The 16,905-nt window shown below is 41.1% G+C and overlaps 1 protein-coding gene and 1 long non-coding RNA gene across 2 annotated transcripts; one reads left to right on the top strand and one right to left on the bottom strand.

The window, feature by feature from the left end:
* Positions 1 to 550: 550 nt before the first annotated feature.
* dio2 (iodothyronine deiodinase 2) lies at positions 551 to 15,289 on the bottom strand. Its single transcript, XM_005477716.4, has 2 exons — positions 15,026 to 15,289; positions 551 to 3,329 (listed from the first exon to the last, which is right to left on the bottom strand). Exons 1-2 carry the CDS (start codon positions 15,248 to 15,250, stop codon positions 2,769 to 2,771), a joined length of 786 nt encoding a protein of 261 aa, XP_005477773.2. The 5' UTR covers positions 15,251 to 15,289; the 3' UTR covers positions 551 to 2,768.
* Positions 12,847 to 15,420, top strand: LOC112843126 (uncharacterized). Its single transcript, XR_003215270.1, has 2 exons — positions 12,847 to 14,904; positions 15,036 to 15,420. It is a non-coding gene; the product is annotated as an uncharacterized LOC112843126 (long non-coding RNA).
* Positions 15,421 to 16,905: the final 1,485 nt, after the last annotated feature.

The raw sequence follows: 16,905 nt of genomic DNA, 5'->3' as shown, positions 1-16,905 counted from the left end.
TCTGCATGTTACCAACATATCACACATCTACTTTTTAGTTTTAGTTAGTTAGTTTTAGTTAATAGGTTTGCTAAGATTCCTTAATAAATTAGGAAATAGAAGTTTGAAAAAAATCCCCTCTGTCTAACAACTTTCTTGGTGTTTGGACTTTTTAAATGGCTCCTGCATGGTTATTTATCTGCATGGCTGCACATAGCCAAAATATCTGTTCATAATTCACATTTACTTTTGGAGAGTAAAAAAAAAATGTCCCACTGAAAGTAAATAAAACATCAAATGGATGTCCTTTCTGGATTTCTGGAAAAGGAGAACTTAAATCCATCCCTGCGACAGACTGGCGACCCGTCCAGGGTGTACCCTGCCTGGGACATGCTCCCCACCCCCTGACCCTGACAAGGATAAGAGGAAAGTGATGGATGGATCTTCGATCCCTGGATGTAAACTACTCTATTATTTGAAGTTTTGCAGTAAACACATTATACTGTTTATTTGAAATGCTGAAGTAATGGACTTTTTTTGGCACTGGGTGCAGAGACAACATATAAAAGAATTCCACACGAACACATTCATGTTTATTTTCCACTTATTTTTCCTTTGACATATAAAAATATACATTACGCTTCAAATAATGGCAAAGTACAGTAAAGAGAATGGAAAATAGAGCTATTGATATCAGTCATTGAGACATTAGCAAAGTGACAATGAAAACAGATGCTTTGGATCTGTGTCACGTTGACCAGGTGCTGTTCTCTATCCAACCAGAGACTGAGCTGTGGACTCTTTCGTCAAAGGTTTTCATTTGCACACCTTTGTCACTGTGACCAGGACAAAGCATCTGTTCGAAGGAGCTTTCATTTAAAGAGAATCACCTGGACATGTTCCATACAGATTTTAAACACCCATAACCTCACAGTTACTGAACTTCAACTGTTCATATTTTGAGAAATATGGTTTCATGTTCAAAGTTCTAAATGATATGAATCTGAAATTACATCTACATTTAACTGTTAAACATGAATTTAAAAATGAAATCTTCTTCACAAGACATGGGAGAGAGAGAGAGCTGTATGCAGGATCCTGAGATCTGACGCTAAAACAAAACTGAACGACACACCAAAACATTTTGAGCCAATGTGATGAAATTGTATTTTATCAATGAATATTTGAAAAGATGTTAATGAAAAAACAAAAACAAAACAGAGCTTTTCTGTAAGTTGGGAGGTGTACTTTTGACCGAAGGTGCAGATCACTTGATAGTTCATGAACAAAGCTTCAGTGACTGATTTGTTTATAGCCACACACAGCTAAAAGCTCCCAGTGCATCTCACCTGTTGTCAGAGTAATAGCGAGATAACAGTCATTTTATCCACATTTGTAAGGTGCTCAAAGTCTGATGCATTTCCATTAATACTGCCAGTTATTTATTTTAACTTCAAATGAAATGCTCAACCAAAAGTTGATCACCCTTTCAAGCCTTTTTCTCAGAGTGTGCAAAGGAAGTGACACAGATGAAACAGCAGGTCTATTAACATCCACAGAGTCACCAGTGACAAATGTAGGGCTAGGGTTAGGTTTACTAGTACCACTTTATTTAACTGTTCATCTTTATTGCATATCTAAATGGATATCTTCTAACCGAGAGCCAAAAGCAAAGACTTGATTTGAAAGGTAATGACTTCCAGTTAAATGTGAAATTGTGAATGTTTAGCATGTAGCTAGCTGCAACTTAACCTTAACCCAAACCAGTTTACTCATGGCTTAAGAGTTTAACCAAACTATCACTTTACAAGACTTGGCCAAACCATTGAACATTCAGTACACAACATTCGGAACTCAAGATACAATCTTCATTTACTGACAACCAATTTTGCACTTGGATATACCCATCATCCACCCTGAGCGTCTGCCTAGAATTTTCCATGCAGTCCAGCCCATGAAACTTCCTGGAAAAATATCTGGTCATAAAGTCAACAAAAGTGCTTTTTCCTTTGCAAACAATGCAAGTCAACTGTAAATGTGATTTTTACAAGGGCTGGCTTTCTTCAGTCTCTGTCTACATGCAAAGTACATGTGCAGCTGTGATCAGATGCTTTTAACCATAACCTGTGTATGTACGTATCCACTGTGCCTACACAACATATTTTGGATTGTGTTCAGTGCTCATGATCAAACTAGACTTAATGTGGCTGTCTCACGCTGACCCTTAAGTGAGAACAGATCCTTCCAAAGTAATCTCACGTTTTGAAAGCAGTTGACTCACAGTCTTCTAGAGATTCAGTCTCAATAACACATTCATCAGGCGAGATGTAATAACATTTTTACCAAACTAAGAAATAATAAAACTCAGCATCTTTCCTCTCTGTGTAGCTGGAATAACATTATCCCAGCTACTGCTGTTGTTGTTTAACTGCTCCTGTCAGCTGTCTGGAGACCCCCTGGGTCGCATGTCTGATCTGCTGGCAGTAACTCTGACAAAATCTGAAATAAATACGCACGTTTATGCACATTTTTTTTATGCAAAAGACTTGACTTTAGTTCAGGAGGTAAGGCTTGAGGTGAGGAGGATGAGGTTGACTTTATTAAGATGCTGGTTGAGTTGTCTCTTGCCTTCGCCCTTTTCCCCCCTCTTTTGGTAAAAGGGACCCTTCGTTTGAAATTTTGGAAGATAATACGTTACAGCTTTATGGTAAAGAATATCATCACAACACATTCTTACAAAACCAAATAATCTCTGTTTTCAGAATTTTAAAAAGGCACTTTTAGTCCTCCTACCGTCTACCATAACTCTGTTCCAGCCACTGGCGCACATCCTTCAGATTGTAAAAAAATGGCCCTTTGCCCCCCAGGTAGGCAATCTTTTTTTGTTGCACTATACACACCCGTTCATTGGACACACCGTAAGCCACATTAGCATTGTTGTCCATGCAGTCAGCGACTAGTTGACACTGCGGCGGCAAAGAAAAGTGCTCAGTGAGTTGACGTGCCGCTCCCATCCTTTCCTCCAGATTCTGGTGTTTCCGGAAACTGAAGGAGCAAGAACCCATGGGAGGGGCCACCCAGCCATCAGATGGATGAGCCTCATCAATGTACACTAACAGGAAATCAGCCACATCGCTGAAGTCTTCCACTAACTGCCGGAAAGCCGGCAGGTGGCTGATGAAGGGGGGTCAGGTGGCTGAGCCAAAGTTGACCACCAGAGGGCGATCTGATGACTCAAAATCCAGAAGTCTGCACTCACCCCCATTTTGGATTCTGATGGTGCTGCTCCACCGAGGCCCATCAGGCACCTTCACCACTTTGGAATTGGGTGCCTCACAGCCAAGTTTCACCTAAAGAGGTAAAATAGAGATGAATAATGTAGACTGTGCACATGAAGAACAAGAACTGGGATTTGCATTTATGCTTTTTTTGGCATATTGGGCCTGGTATAGTTTAACTCTTGCTATTGCAAAGCATCTGGCATTGTGCTGGAATTTCAGTATGGGGTTGTTTTAGATTTGACAGTATGTATATAATTATGTCTACAACATAATTGTATACATACTGTTACACATTTATGCCATACAGTAACAATATGATCGTGCATGTTTAGAGGCGTAGTTTTCCCCCCAGTTTTATAGTTTGAATCCAGAATTCAAACATTTTTACATACATGAAAAAGTCCCCCATTCTGATTTTCCTCATTGAAAAACTAAAGTCAAAAAATATTTTCATGTCCATCAATATTTGAAAAAATATTGATGCATTGTTGTCCATGCAAACTTCAGTTCAAGAAAGTTGTAGGTATACTACGCCAAATCACAACAACAGTCACCTGAAAGTGCTTTATCGAGGTGAGCATGGGCCTACAGCAGTGTAACTAAGTGAGGGTTCAGGGTGATCCACTATCTATAAGCTAGAGAGGGTGTCACTCACTATGTCTTTATACAACACTTTGTATTTAATCATTAGCGTGTCTTTGTCCTGTCCTCCTCACCCGACCGGTTATGGCAGATGGCTGCCAGAGCCTGGTTCTGCTGGTCTCTTCCTGTTAAGATGTCAAAATGTTAGAATGGGAGGCAGAGCCTTCAGTTTTCAGGCCCCTCTTCTGTGGAACCAGCTTCCAGTTTGGATTCAGGAGACAGACACTATCTCTACTTTCAAGATTAGGCTTCAAACTTTCCTTTTTGCTAAAGCATATAGTTAGGGCTGGACCAGGTGACCCTGAATCCTCCCTTAGTTATGCTGCAATAGACGTAGGCTGCTGGGGATTCCCATGATGCATTGAGTTTTTCCTTTCCAGTCACCTTTCTCACTCACTATGTGTTAATAGACCTCTCTGCATCGAATCATATCTGTTATTAACCTCTGTCTCTCTTCCACAGCATGTCTTTATCCTGTTTTCCTTCTCTCACCCCAACCGGTCGCAGCAGATGGCCCCGCCCCTCCCTGAGCCTGGTTCTGCCGGAGGTTTCTTCCTGTTAAAAGGGAGTTTTTCCTTCCCACTGTCGCCAAAGTGCTTGCTCATAGGGGGTCATATGATTGTTGGGTTTTTCTCTGTATCTATTATTGTGCGATCTACTGTACAATATAAAGCACCTTGAGGCGACTGTCGTTGTGATTTGGCGCTGTGTAAATAACATTGAATTGAACTGAGTGTCTGTCCCTCGAATCCAAACGGTGAGCTGAAAGCTGAAGGCTCTGCCTCCTGTTCTACTTATAAATACCCTTAGAACCACGAGTAAGCCATCAGTCTGAGAGTGGCGTTTTATATTGGGGTGATATGGTACTATGAGGTCGATATCATAGTAAGAGGATTTTTTAAGTACTGTAAGTTTACAGACACAACAAAGACTTTTTGCTATATAAAGTATATTAATATGAATGATGAGCACATTAAATTACTGACTCTATGACGACTGAAAGCATTCTCGCTCTCTCTCACACACACACAGTTTACCTCAGCATCAGATGGCACTGATGTTGAGCACACGCAGCCAACCAGATGAGAAGCATATCCAAAAAGATATTTTTAACCAAAATCTCAAAACAAAGTCAGTTATGAGTATACAACTACTAATAAGTGTAATCAAAACAAAAGTGTTTCATATTTCAAGCAAATCAAGCAAGTTCATATTCACGCCCCAAATCTTTCACTTTTCCTAGTAGTGCGTTATTTATTTAAATATCAATAGAAAAGACATTTAAAGTTTGTGATCACATGGGGCAGATAATCCTTTGGCGAGGAGGAGAACAGCTGTTTCCAGCTGCCCACTATCACATACGACAACCTGGGGAGCTGTAGGTAGGAGAAGATGTAACGGACCAACATCAGAATGAGCCACGACTCAGGATAAAAGCAATGTTATTTTACATTTTGTTACATTACTTTCATGTTTCTCCCTAAAATGTCCCAAATACAAACAATAAAAACGTTCCCTATGCTAATGAGGACACACATAAGAGCTTTCTCTTAGTATTTAGGTCTGAACACAAAGACGGCAGCAAAAACCAAAGAGGAGCCTTTGAAGCTGTCACCACAGTGATTCTACTTTAGAACCATTAACACGTAGAAACTGAGGCGGCAGATGGGCTGGGTCTGCATTCACTCAGCTTTAACAACACTCTGGATTATTTCTGAACTAGAAAAAAATATCAAATCCTTAGAAAAAGCCTATGTGTCTCACCAAGATCAAGAAATATTGAATAAAATGCGCTAAACAAAACTAGAATTAAATGAAATTATTAATAAAAAGACTCAATTCTTAGTACAAAGACACAATATATGACCCTAAAAAACAATAAACAACATTTTCAGGGATTTCTATGAAACTTTATATACACCACAAATAAACCCATCTAAAAACGAAATTGATCAATTTCTCGACAACGTAACTCTTCCAAAATTATTAGATACCCAAGCAATGGCACTGGATTCGCCACTGACGCCAGGTGAACTCCAGGAAGCCCTGATAAGTATGCCTAATAATAAGGCTCCAGGTCCAGACGGCTTTCCTGCAGAATTCTACAAAGAATTCTGGACGATTCTAGCACCAGTTTTTCACAGAGTGTTGCAGGAAATCAAAGAAAAGGGCAGACTTCCATCAAATATGAACTCTGCAAATATCAGTCTCTTACTAAAACCAGGCAAAGACCCTGTATTTGCCTCAAGCTATTGTCCAATATCCCTTATTAATGTAGACCTTAAAATAATCTGCAAAGCTCTCTCAAAGAGATTAGAGAAAATAACCCCCCTCTTAATTCATCCTGACCAAACTGGTTTCATAAAAGGTAGGCACTCATCAACAAATACACGTAGATTACTTAATTTAACAGACTACTCATGCAGTAAAAACATTGAAACTACAATATTTTCTTTAGATGCAGAAAAAGCGTTTGACAGAGTTAACTGGAAATTTCTGTTTGCAACTTTACACAAATTTGGTTTTGGAACCTCTTTCATTAACTGGTTAAAAATATTATACAATTCCCCAACAGCTTGTGTCAGAACAAATGACCAAACATCCTCCAGCTTCTGTCTCCTGAGGGGCACCAGGCAGGGATGCCCACTCTCCCCTTCACTGTTTGCAATTTTTATTGAACCACTAGCAGCAGCAATTAGACAGAATTCAGTAATTAAGGGCATAAAATGTAAGAACGTGGAACATAAAATCAGCCTTTATGCGGATAATGTGTTACTTTTTCTCCAAAACTCAAAAACCAATATCTCTGGGGTGATTGCATTGATAAACTCTTTCTCAAGATTAGGGATGGGTATCAAAACTCGGTTCTTGTTGAGAACCGGTTCCCACTGTTTCAGTTCCTTGGAATCGTTTGCCATTTTTGCAATCGATTCCCTCATCGATTCCAGTCGCCCCGAATGACATCACCACGTTGCGGAGCGTCATTTACCTGGCAGGAAACATGACGCCTAAGCAGCTCAAACGCTCAAAAGTTTGGTTATACTTTACGAGAACGGATGACAACGGGGCAACTTGCAATACTTGCAAAGTAGATATTTCATTTAAGGGAGGAAACACTACGAATATGCAAAAGCATTTGCTCACAAAACAGGCGATGACCTTAAATGAATGTCGTGTTTTTAATTCCGCTCCGGACTCGTGAATCTTAACCCAGCAGCAGCGGTAACGTTTGCACGTCCTCTCCCGTTAATGCGGCAGGTAAATAATCAGCTAACAGTGCATATTATGTTAGCGCGATCTGCCTTATTACAAAACCTGCCATTACTGTGCATTTAGGTGACCATGATGAGACAGACAGAGTCTGGCTGGCAGTTCTCGCTGCAGTCTACCGTTAGCATCTCCTTTCAGGCCAGGATAGACGAATGTCACCGAGCAGTGACTAAGTTTGTGGTCAAAGGCTTGCACACATGTGCCACAGCAGATGCCCCCGATTTTCAGTAAGTGAATGTGTGTAATTGTAGGCAGGGACATTACTGGATATTCTTGTGTAATTGCTACAGAATAATTTATGTTATATTTTGTTATTGCTACAGAAGAATATTTATTTTATTATTTTACATTTACAACTTTTTTTTCCTGGGGACCCTGTGACACCCCATTGAAGAGCCGTAGGCTGTGGATCTCTTAAGATCTCACTGTTGGGTTTGTAAGGCCATGTTACTCCTAAATTTCTATCTTGTTCAAAGAGAAGATATAAAACAAAGTTCTAAGCTAATCGACCTTAGTGTTCTCCTTTTTTAAAAAGAATCGATAAGAGAATCGATAAAGAATCGAATCGTTAAACAGAATCGAAAATGGAATCGGAATCGTGAAAATCTTATCAATACCCATCCCTACCCAAGATTCTCAGATTATTCAATTAACTGGTCAAAAACTACAGTTCTTCTGATTAATTGCTCCTTCCATAATTCTTCATCTACCCGACTGCAATCTGGAAACATTAAATATTTAGGTATCAATATCTCTCCTAAGCTTGCAGAATTAACTAAATTAAACCTATCCCTTTCTTCCCTCCCCATCCTCAGCTGCCTCCCTCTTCCCGCTCCACCACGCCCACACACACGCAGGACTTGGGATGCAGGTGTCACCAGGGTGCAGGGGAGGCACTGCCCCTCTGTCCCCTTCTGGCTCGGTCCTCTCTGGCACAGCTGGCTGCCAGCAGAGCCCACGGGCACGTCACTGCAACTAGGGCTGTGCGATATGACCAAAATCTCATATCCCGATATTAAGACATCTACCGTCCGATAACGATATAAATCACAAAAATGTAACATTTTCTGTAAATTCTGTGAATGTCGGGCAGCTCGACTTGCGTGAAGTGTTTCCAGCTGGGCGTCGCGTACCTGGAGTCGAGTGTTTTAACTGATGCATGAAACGATACATTTTTAGACATAGGTTGTAACGGCCGCTGTTTTCTTTGTGAGTATTTATTACACGGCGTGCTGCGGGGAAAAGCCTGTTCTAACGTTTGAGTCTACGGTTTATTTTTTAGCACCTGACGGCTCTTTTTTGCTTCTCATCCGTAAATACTCTGCATCTTTCACGTGATTCAGTTTATTTTGAAAAGTCTCAACAGGATCTTGAGCTTTATTGTGAAAGGTTTATGTGGAAAATAAACAAGCGGACACGAGGTGGTTTTACCGTCGTTGTTGCTAACGACAACGCATACAAACAAGCGCTTGTCCGTCTGTAGTGTGGTTATATTAAACATAAGAGAAAGAGAGAACTTTAGGAAAGTAATATAGCCGCTACAGTGACCATCAAAATAATGAAAAAATATTGCCTTAAACAGTTTATTTTGCGACACCACGAAACAAACGATAGCGTAAAATGAAACAATAGACGTTTTTCTATCGTCATCCGATATATATCGTTATATCGAACAGCCCTAACTGCAACCCCCTCTGGCCTCTGCTCCGTGGCTGCTGGGTGACCTCTCGTTTGGGGCTCTCCTCAGCTTTTCCCAGGAGGGTGGCACGGTTACCCCCCCAGTGGTCCTCCTTGGGTCCTCGTACTCTGGTGCCTCTGAATGTCTGGGGCCTGGATCTCCTCCATACCTGCTTCATGCCCTGGGGGACGGGGCTATGGCTCCCCACACTCCCTAGCAGATCATTACATGGAGAAACCTTTTGAATACAAGCGTGCCGATCCACACAGGTGTGCACACGGGTGTTCACAGGCACAAACTACACCTTTCTTAGCTGCTACCTCAAAGCACATTGTGCACTGTCGGTCCTGCGTGCTGCACAATAACATTTAATATTTAGTATCTACTGTTATCTACTGTTAGCTAGTTTATTGTGATGGTGTTGTATTTATTATGTTGCTTTTGTTTGTTTGTTTGTTTTCTCTTCTGTTTTTTTTTCTCCTCTCGACAGGTGATCCAGGTGTTTTCTTTTCTTTTTTGTTTGTTTGTTTGCTTTTTTCTCTTCCCCCCTTTCTCACCATCTCTTCTCCCCTCTATTTTGTCTTTCTCTCCCTCTCTTTCTTTCATTCTTTCTTTCTCCCTGTCCTATCCCCCAGTCATGTCTGTCCCGTCTGTAACAACTGAAAATAAAATAAAATAAATACATAATTATAATAAAGGTGAATCAAATGGACCAATATGGCAAGGCCATAATGGTCCATTTGGTAAAGTAAATCTGCTAGGCATCTTTTTTGGCCTTCAGACAACAATTCTGATAGCTAAAGATCCAAACGGGACAGGCAAAAAAACAAAAACAAAAAAAACAAAAACATCACTCTGGGTTCTTGGCTAGCTTAGCGTTAGCATGCTGTTGGTGCAGATGCTTGCAAAGCGTTAGCAGCATAATGCAGTTGTTCTGTCCTCGAGTTTGCACTTGTCCATCGCACTCTTGTACATACTCTGCTTTTTACTCCAGAGTAATACTCATATTCACGCTGCAGCGTGCCCCACTATTGTCCTCCTCCCACACATGAACTGAAATCAGCTGATTGTAGCACCAATAAGCGTGATCAGGCAGGCAGAAGCAGTTTACATCAGTTCATGTGAAAATTTTTGAATGAATTATTGTCTCAAAATATTTGTTGAATTGTCTTTGATATATTTCGCGTATTTAGTGACATGATAATATAATATCTGCTGTTTTGTTTGTTAGGCGTTGTCTTTTTCGGCAAAGCGCAGTCTAGAGACAAGACAGACTGTCCCAACCCAGAAAGAGTTCCCTCTGCTGAATAGGACACGTTTTTTAGTTCCCAGACTCAGGATATGCAGCAGCTAGCAATATAGCTCACATCAGCAGCAGCAGACACATGTCAATATTAACTACTCGGATGTAACTCTGGGAATCAGGTCTTTAAAAACTGTTGCAAGAAAACACTAAAAAATCCAAGAAATAGAAGACGAGAACTGCTTGGCCTATGTTGGAATCAGAGTGATGTACAAGTCAACAGACAGATCTATCATGACCATAACACCACGCCCTGACTGATCTACTGACAGGTGGTGGCTACACTGTTAAGGAGACTCATATGTCCAAAACATCTGATCTCTCCACAGTTCCCTCAAACATAGTCAGCCTGCCCTAACAAATAACAGAAAGCTTCACCATTAGCAACACTAAAACAGATAAATAGCCATAGACTTACAATACTAACCTATTCAAAATCAATGGATTTATGTATTGCTAATATACACTACCAGTCATTGAATGGTTTTTCTTTATTTTTATTTTACTCATTTCTGAATTGTAGATACTAGAGCTGGGCGATATATCGAGTTTTTTAAAAATATCGATATATTTTTATACGAGATATAAGATGTGACAATATCCTTTATATCGATATAGTCTATGTTACGTTATAATTATAGTTGCGGAGCCGCAAGTTTGCCTCTCTTTCGTCCACTTTTGTCTTTACGCAACGTTACTCGACCTCGCCTCTCCTTCACTGAACACAACTCCCCCTCCTCCCCCATCGCTTCACCTGCAGGCAGCGACAAGATGGACACGGCAAATCTGCGTTAATGAGTTACTGCGCATCGCCCCGTGCGTGGGGCTGGACAGCGTCAACGTGTTAACGAGCTAACCACGCTAACGAGCTAACCACGCTAACGAGCTAGCCACGCTAACGCCATGCACGGCCTGAAATCCTTTCATTTTCTCAAAAGTTGACTGCTCGCCTTTTGTATGAATTCTGGTTGTGCTTGATGACCGCGAACCGATTTTATGTGGTACACGGCGCTCAGCAATCTGTCAAAAAATGTTTTAGTCCGACTTTGCTAAGCTACGGAGCTGCACCGCTTGATGGATTGTCGGAGCATTACGGCTACCGAGGAGCCTCGCGGAGTGATACGTACTGTGCTTCAACGTAATATTACCGTACTGTGTGTGTATAAGGACCATAAATGGCTCCTGTTCAGAGACATGGTTACGAAGCGGATTTCAAACTCCAGGCTGTCAGTCACGCAGTAGAAGTTGGGAACAGAGCAGCTGTGAAATCTGTCTGTTATTATGCTCAGCGTCTGTTAGTTTACATTTTGACTGCACAATTGTGAGCTCTTTGTTATGCACAAAACAACATAGTTTTCTTTTATTTATAGAGCATCATTATTTAATAAATGCTCATGATTTATTTTTGAGTAGTTTTTTTCATGTTCATCTATGCTGTATGTTAATAAAAGTGCCTGTGTGACATCTGGGACACAGCTTTGACTAAGAACTCTCTTTTTGTTCTTACTTTATGGCTTTAAAAAAATATCGAGATATATATCTTATATCGCCATCCAGCTAAAAAATATCGAGATATGAATTTTGGGTCATATCGCCCAGCTCTAGTAGATACTGAAGACACCAAATATATGAAGCAAGACATATGGAATTATGTAGCAAAAAAAAAGATAAATAACTAAAAATGTTTTATATTTGAGATTCCTGTAAGTAGCCTCCCTTTGCTTTGTTGACAGAGCTGCAACCCTCAGCCTTCTCTCAGTGAACTTCATGATGTCATCACCTGGTTTCACCTCACAGGTGAGCCTGTCAGGGTTCATTTGTGGAGTTTCTTGCCTTCTTAATGACGTTGGGACCATCAGCTGTGTTGTGCAGCAGTCAGGTTGGTACACAGCTGACAGCTCTATTTGACAACTGTTAGAATTCATATTATAGAAAGAACCAATCAGCTAAGAGAAACGACAACCCATCATTAATTTAAGAACTGAAGCTCAGTTGGTCCAGAAAATTGCTAAAACTTTGAAAGTGTCCCCAAGTGCAGTCACAAAAACTATCGAGTCCTACGATGAAACTGTCTCACATGAAGACCAAGAGTCACCTCTGCTGCTGAGGATAAATTCATCCGAGTCACCAGCCTCAGATTAGAGCCCAGATAAATGCCACACAGAGCTCCGGCAGCAGACGCATCTCTACATCAACTGTTCAGAGGAGACTGTGTGAAACCAAACTGTGTGAGGGCTCTGTGACCAAGAGAGTGCTGCACAGTCACCTGATCTAAACCCAATGGAGATGGTAATTTCACACTTTGTTGTTTACTACATAATTCCACTTGTGTTCATTCATAGTTTGACGCCTTCAGTGAGAATCTACAATGTAAATAGTCATGAAAATAAAGAAAAAACATTAAATGAGAAGGTGTGTCCAAACTTCTGACTGGTAGTGTATGAATGGGAGTGAATGTGTGACTGATGTAAGTTGTATAAAGCTCTTTGAGGCCTTCAGCAGAGGAGAAAAGTGCTACATAAGAAACAGTCCACTGGCCAGAGTGTAGTAGCTTTGACCACATTCACTGACGATGATTTCACATAACTAAGCAGTTTGTCATACTGTCATCAAACTAAAATATAGATTTATATAATTATAAATATTAAATAATAATAATGAATGAATTAAATGATTTTAACATCCATTTGACGGACACTTTGTGTAGCACCCTTCCAAATCTCAGTGGACATTCTCAGTAGAACATATGCAGTAATAAGACTGGTAGCATGTAGGATTGCATAACACTGAACTGTAAACATGGCTGAAACACAAGGTTCCACCATTGTAACTGTATGTATACAACAGAGAATTGAGAAAAGAATAAAACCCCATTTAGACATACACTTTGAACCTGTGGTGGCTGCTCAATGTCACCTCAAACTGCACGTGCACTATGCCGACCCTCGTTCACTGTGTGCTGCAGACCACATTCTCTCCCATAAAGTTTGGCCAGTTAGTTTTTACGTAATAATATTGAAAGAAACACTGACATGTAGGCAGACAGATAGACAGACTGTGATGTTTACATACTGGGTTCCTTCCTTGGCACAGGAAAAATACTTTACTTTTGTCTTTCCTGCAGGAACGAACCAGGCGCCATATCTGCCAAGAACTGCTTGGAGGTAAAACTGGCTTCGAGGTCTTATAGTGGGCTTTTGGCAGTTACAAGACGGAAAATGTGGGTACGGAGACAGACCCAAAGTTAATCTCTTGTGACATATTTCCCAGAATGAATACTGCCAATAGGAACTCCTCAATCATGACGTTCAGGCTGAAGCTGTCGTACTGTGCAGTATTCACATGTAAGTTTTATTAATTCCTTATCCTAAAGATTTAAAGGAGATCCCTGAACATTTTAAAGTTCACAGAAATGCTGACAGGTGCCAGTCAGGCGTAGACTGCGTAATCGTCAATAAAGGCCTGACAGGAAAAATAAAACTCCACACAGCCGTGGTACCTGGGTGTGCCATGGGTGTGCAGAGGCTTAACAGAACATGTTAATCTCCAGAGATTTGTCAGTGGGTTCTTTTTGAACTAATAGCATAGCGGACGCATAGAGGAACCTGGGTCCTCGCTAAGCCTCTTTCATATTTTACATTACAACAGCACAATAAGTTGTACACTTTGAAAAGTGTACAGTTAATTTCAGATACAGCGTTTTTTTTATGTGTGCTAGCATGAGAAGGGGCCCCTACATACCCACAGGCCCAGGCTGTTGTGCTAAAAAAGTGGGTCCAAGGCACAAAGCCAAGGGACACACACTACAGTCTGGCTATCACACACACACACACACACACCTGTGGACCTTTTTCACACATACTCATATAGACATATACGAATAGTTAATACAGTAACTATTGATTTTCCAGCAGAACTTTTTTGCTGAACCAGTTTTAGACCAGTGCTGTTGTTATAGTGTGAGCTTATTAATAACTGTAATATAAATTAATTCATAATAGTTGTTAATATATTATCTCTATTTACAATTAGAAAAAACAAAGGGTTACATTAGGGTTTAATTCCATGGTTGCAGACAATTTCTTATATAATCAAAGACTCCCACTCTGCGGTTTCCCCTTCCACAGGGGGCACTGGTGAGACACTGGGCACTATGGAGTTGCCCCCCACCCCCCCAAAAAATAAATAAAAATCACATTTTGTGGGTAAAATATTTGTCTTCTGATAACTTTGTCTGATCAAAGCAGCTGAGCAACAGATGTTGTTTCATTTTACAGGTTGTGATGTATCCACATATCTCTGTGTACGTATTATAAACGTCGAGGTATCACCAGGAGTAACAAAATCTGCTAGTTTGAAACGTTAGCAGAGCAGCCTCCTGATAGCAGAAAGTTACACTGCTGTGAGGGCGGGGGCCATCTGCTGCACCTCCACATGAACTGCAACCATTTTCTATCCAATGGGATTAACGTGATAACCTGTATTTGCTCTGATAATACTTGTGCGTGCACACAGTATTATAGTGATAAAACATTAACTATTTGGTCATGCGATTCTGTAACGCTTCTCATTCTGGCCAGCCCTTTGTGTAAACTGTATGCTCCGCACACACACACACACACACACACACACACACAGCTCCAAACACGAAAAACAAGTTCTGCTCAATATGCGCGAAGACAATGAAAAACCTCGACCAAGTTTTCCAAGGGCGTGCCGCAAACGTTCGTGCAGATGGGCCGTGTAGGCAGGTGAGCGAGCAGACGCTAAGAAACACTTTACGTCTTTTACACCACTTTGGAGTTCACTTGAATGACGTCACTGCATCGAGGCACTCGAAGCACTTAGACCCTACCCAAATAAAAAGTTTACCTGCTTGTAGGCGTCCAGGAGGAAGCTGTTCCAGATGGAGCGCAGTCCCGCCGAGGTCAGCATGCGGCGCCACTCTCCGCAGCCAGCGGACCGAGAGCAGCTGAGCAGCGAAACGACGCGCTTCAGCAGAACCACCGAGTCGTACAGGGCAAGGAAGAGGCAGTTGGAGAAGAAACCGGGTAGTATCTGGAGTGTCACCAGCAGATCCTCGCCCGCCGTTCCCATCTTCTGTTTGTGCGTTTACACGACCGCTGGCCAATTCCTCCACCACAGCTCTTATCTGCTCAGCTCATAGTTTGGGCTCTGTTTCGTGCACTGCGCCAGAGTCTGTGCGCAGAACGAGAAAAGTGTTTGGAATGCGTCTCGCAAAGCGTCTCTGTTCATCAGCTCGACAATCCCTAGGCGCGCTATCGCTCTTTTTGAAAGAAGTAACATTGTAGTTAATATTAAGCCTCGCGGCTTATCTCTGCGGCAAGATTCTGACGTCAGAAATAGTGCAATCGCTGTCTCCTCCTTTTCCTTCCTCCCCCCCAGCTTTGTGCGTAGCGGCTGCACTAAGCTCCAGATCTACGCTTTCACTGTTTTTACCATGTTAAATTGACTAAATATAAAAGGTTTATACTCTCCATACCCTTCCAGAGTATTACAATGATCCGGCTGTGACTATACTTTAAAAAAAGTGGGAACATTTTTTACTCAATATGTGCGTACACACACTACTCTGCATTTACTCATTAGTTATTATTAATCTCTCTTCTTAATCTGCTGCTCTCTTCTTTTGTCTCGTCTTCCTCCAGCCAGTCTGGTTCTGCCAGAGATTTCTTCCTGTCAAAAGGGAGTTTTCCTTCCCACTGTTGCTAAGTGCTTGCTGACTGTGGGGATTTCTCTGTGTTATTGTAGGATCTTTACCTTACAGTATAAAGTGCCCTATGGCGACTTTTGATATGATTTCGTGCTACATAAATACCATTAAAATAATGTTCTAATGTCTGTGTACCCATTCACCATCACACTGTTGCATTTCATAAGCTGGTTTCTGAAAACATAAAGACATTTTTGCACTAGCGATGTTGCAGCAGCCTCTAACCATGCAACAGTTTGATGTGTGCCAGAAGTGTAACGGTCAGGATCACACTGTCATAGTTCGTAAACTGTTTAAAAAAGAAAGAAACAAACACATCTAAATATTTTCGTTCATTCTATCTATGCTGCCACGTAGCTACAGTCAAGATAACTCCCACATCTAAGCTCTGTAACACAGCAACACCCATATGACATGTAATCTTAACGGTTAAATCTGCTGTAATGGTGGCATACCAGTAAAACTGCTGCGGTCACACAAACAGATTTTTCAAAATGTGGTTGAAAGTGATGTTTTTGCTTCTTCTTCCAACTTTTATCCAGGACATGCATTGTTGGCTGCACAATCTCATCTCCTCGTTGCTGCTTCCAAGCTGGAAATCACAAAAATCCCACCACATCCCCGAAAGGGCTTTTTTCCAGTTTTATGCATGGTTGTTTTCATTTTAGAACAGAGCAACTCACCATTCATTTCAAACCGCAAAGTAACCTCTATGTCTGTTTCATAATAAATGTGGGCTTGCATTGCAATTGTGACACCACAATCCTGAGCTCTTATGGAAAAAACATCCTCCCTCTTGTATGTCACATTGTTCCAGTTTATTATGGTTTTTGAGCATTTCAGTCATTGCCTTTGACAGGGCATTGCAACACCTGAATTCTTTTCATTCTGAATCACTTGCATGTGTGCTGTCAGTCCTACTGTATGATCCAGTTTCAGCCAAGTTTGATCAGTTTTACCCTGTGAAAAAATTAGTTTGCAAACTCACATTCACATTTATGAAACGTGTGTTCGGCCT

Source organism: Oreochromis niloticus, linkage group LG19 (genome assembly GCF_001858045.2).
Source record: "Oreochromis niloticus isolate F11D_XX linkage group LG19, O_niloticus_UMD_NMBU, whole genome shotgun sequence".
NCBI classification, from domain to species: domain Eukaryota; kingdom Metazoa; phylum Chordata; class Actinopteri; order Cichliformes; family Cichlidae; genus Oreochromis; species Oreochromis niloticus.
This window is presented reverse-complemented; position numbering and strand designations above follow the sequence as displayed.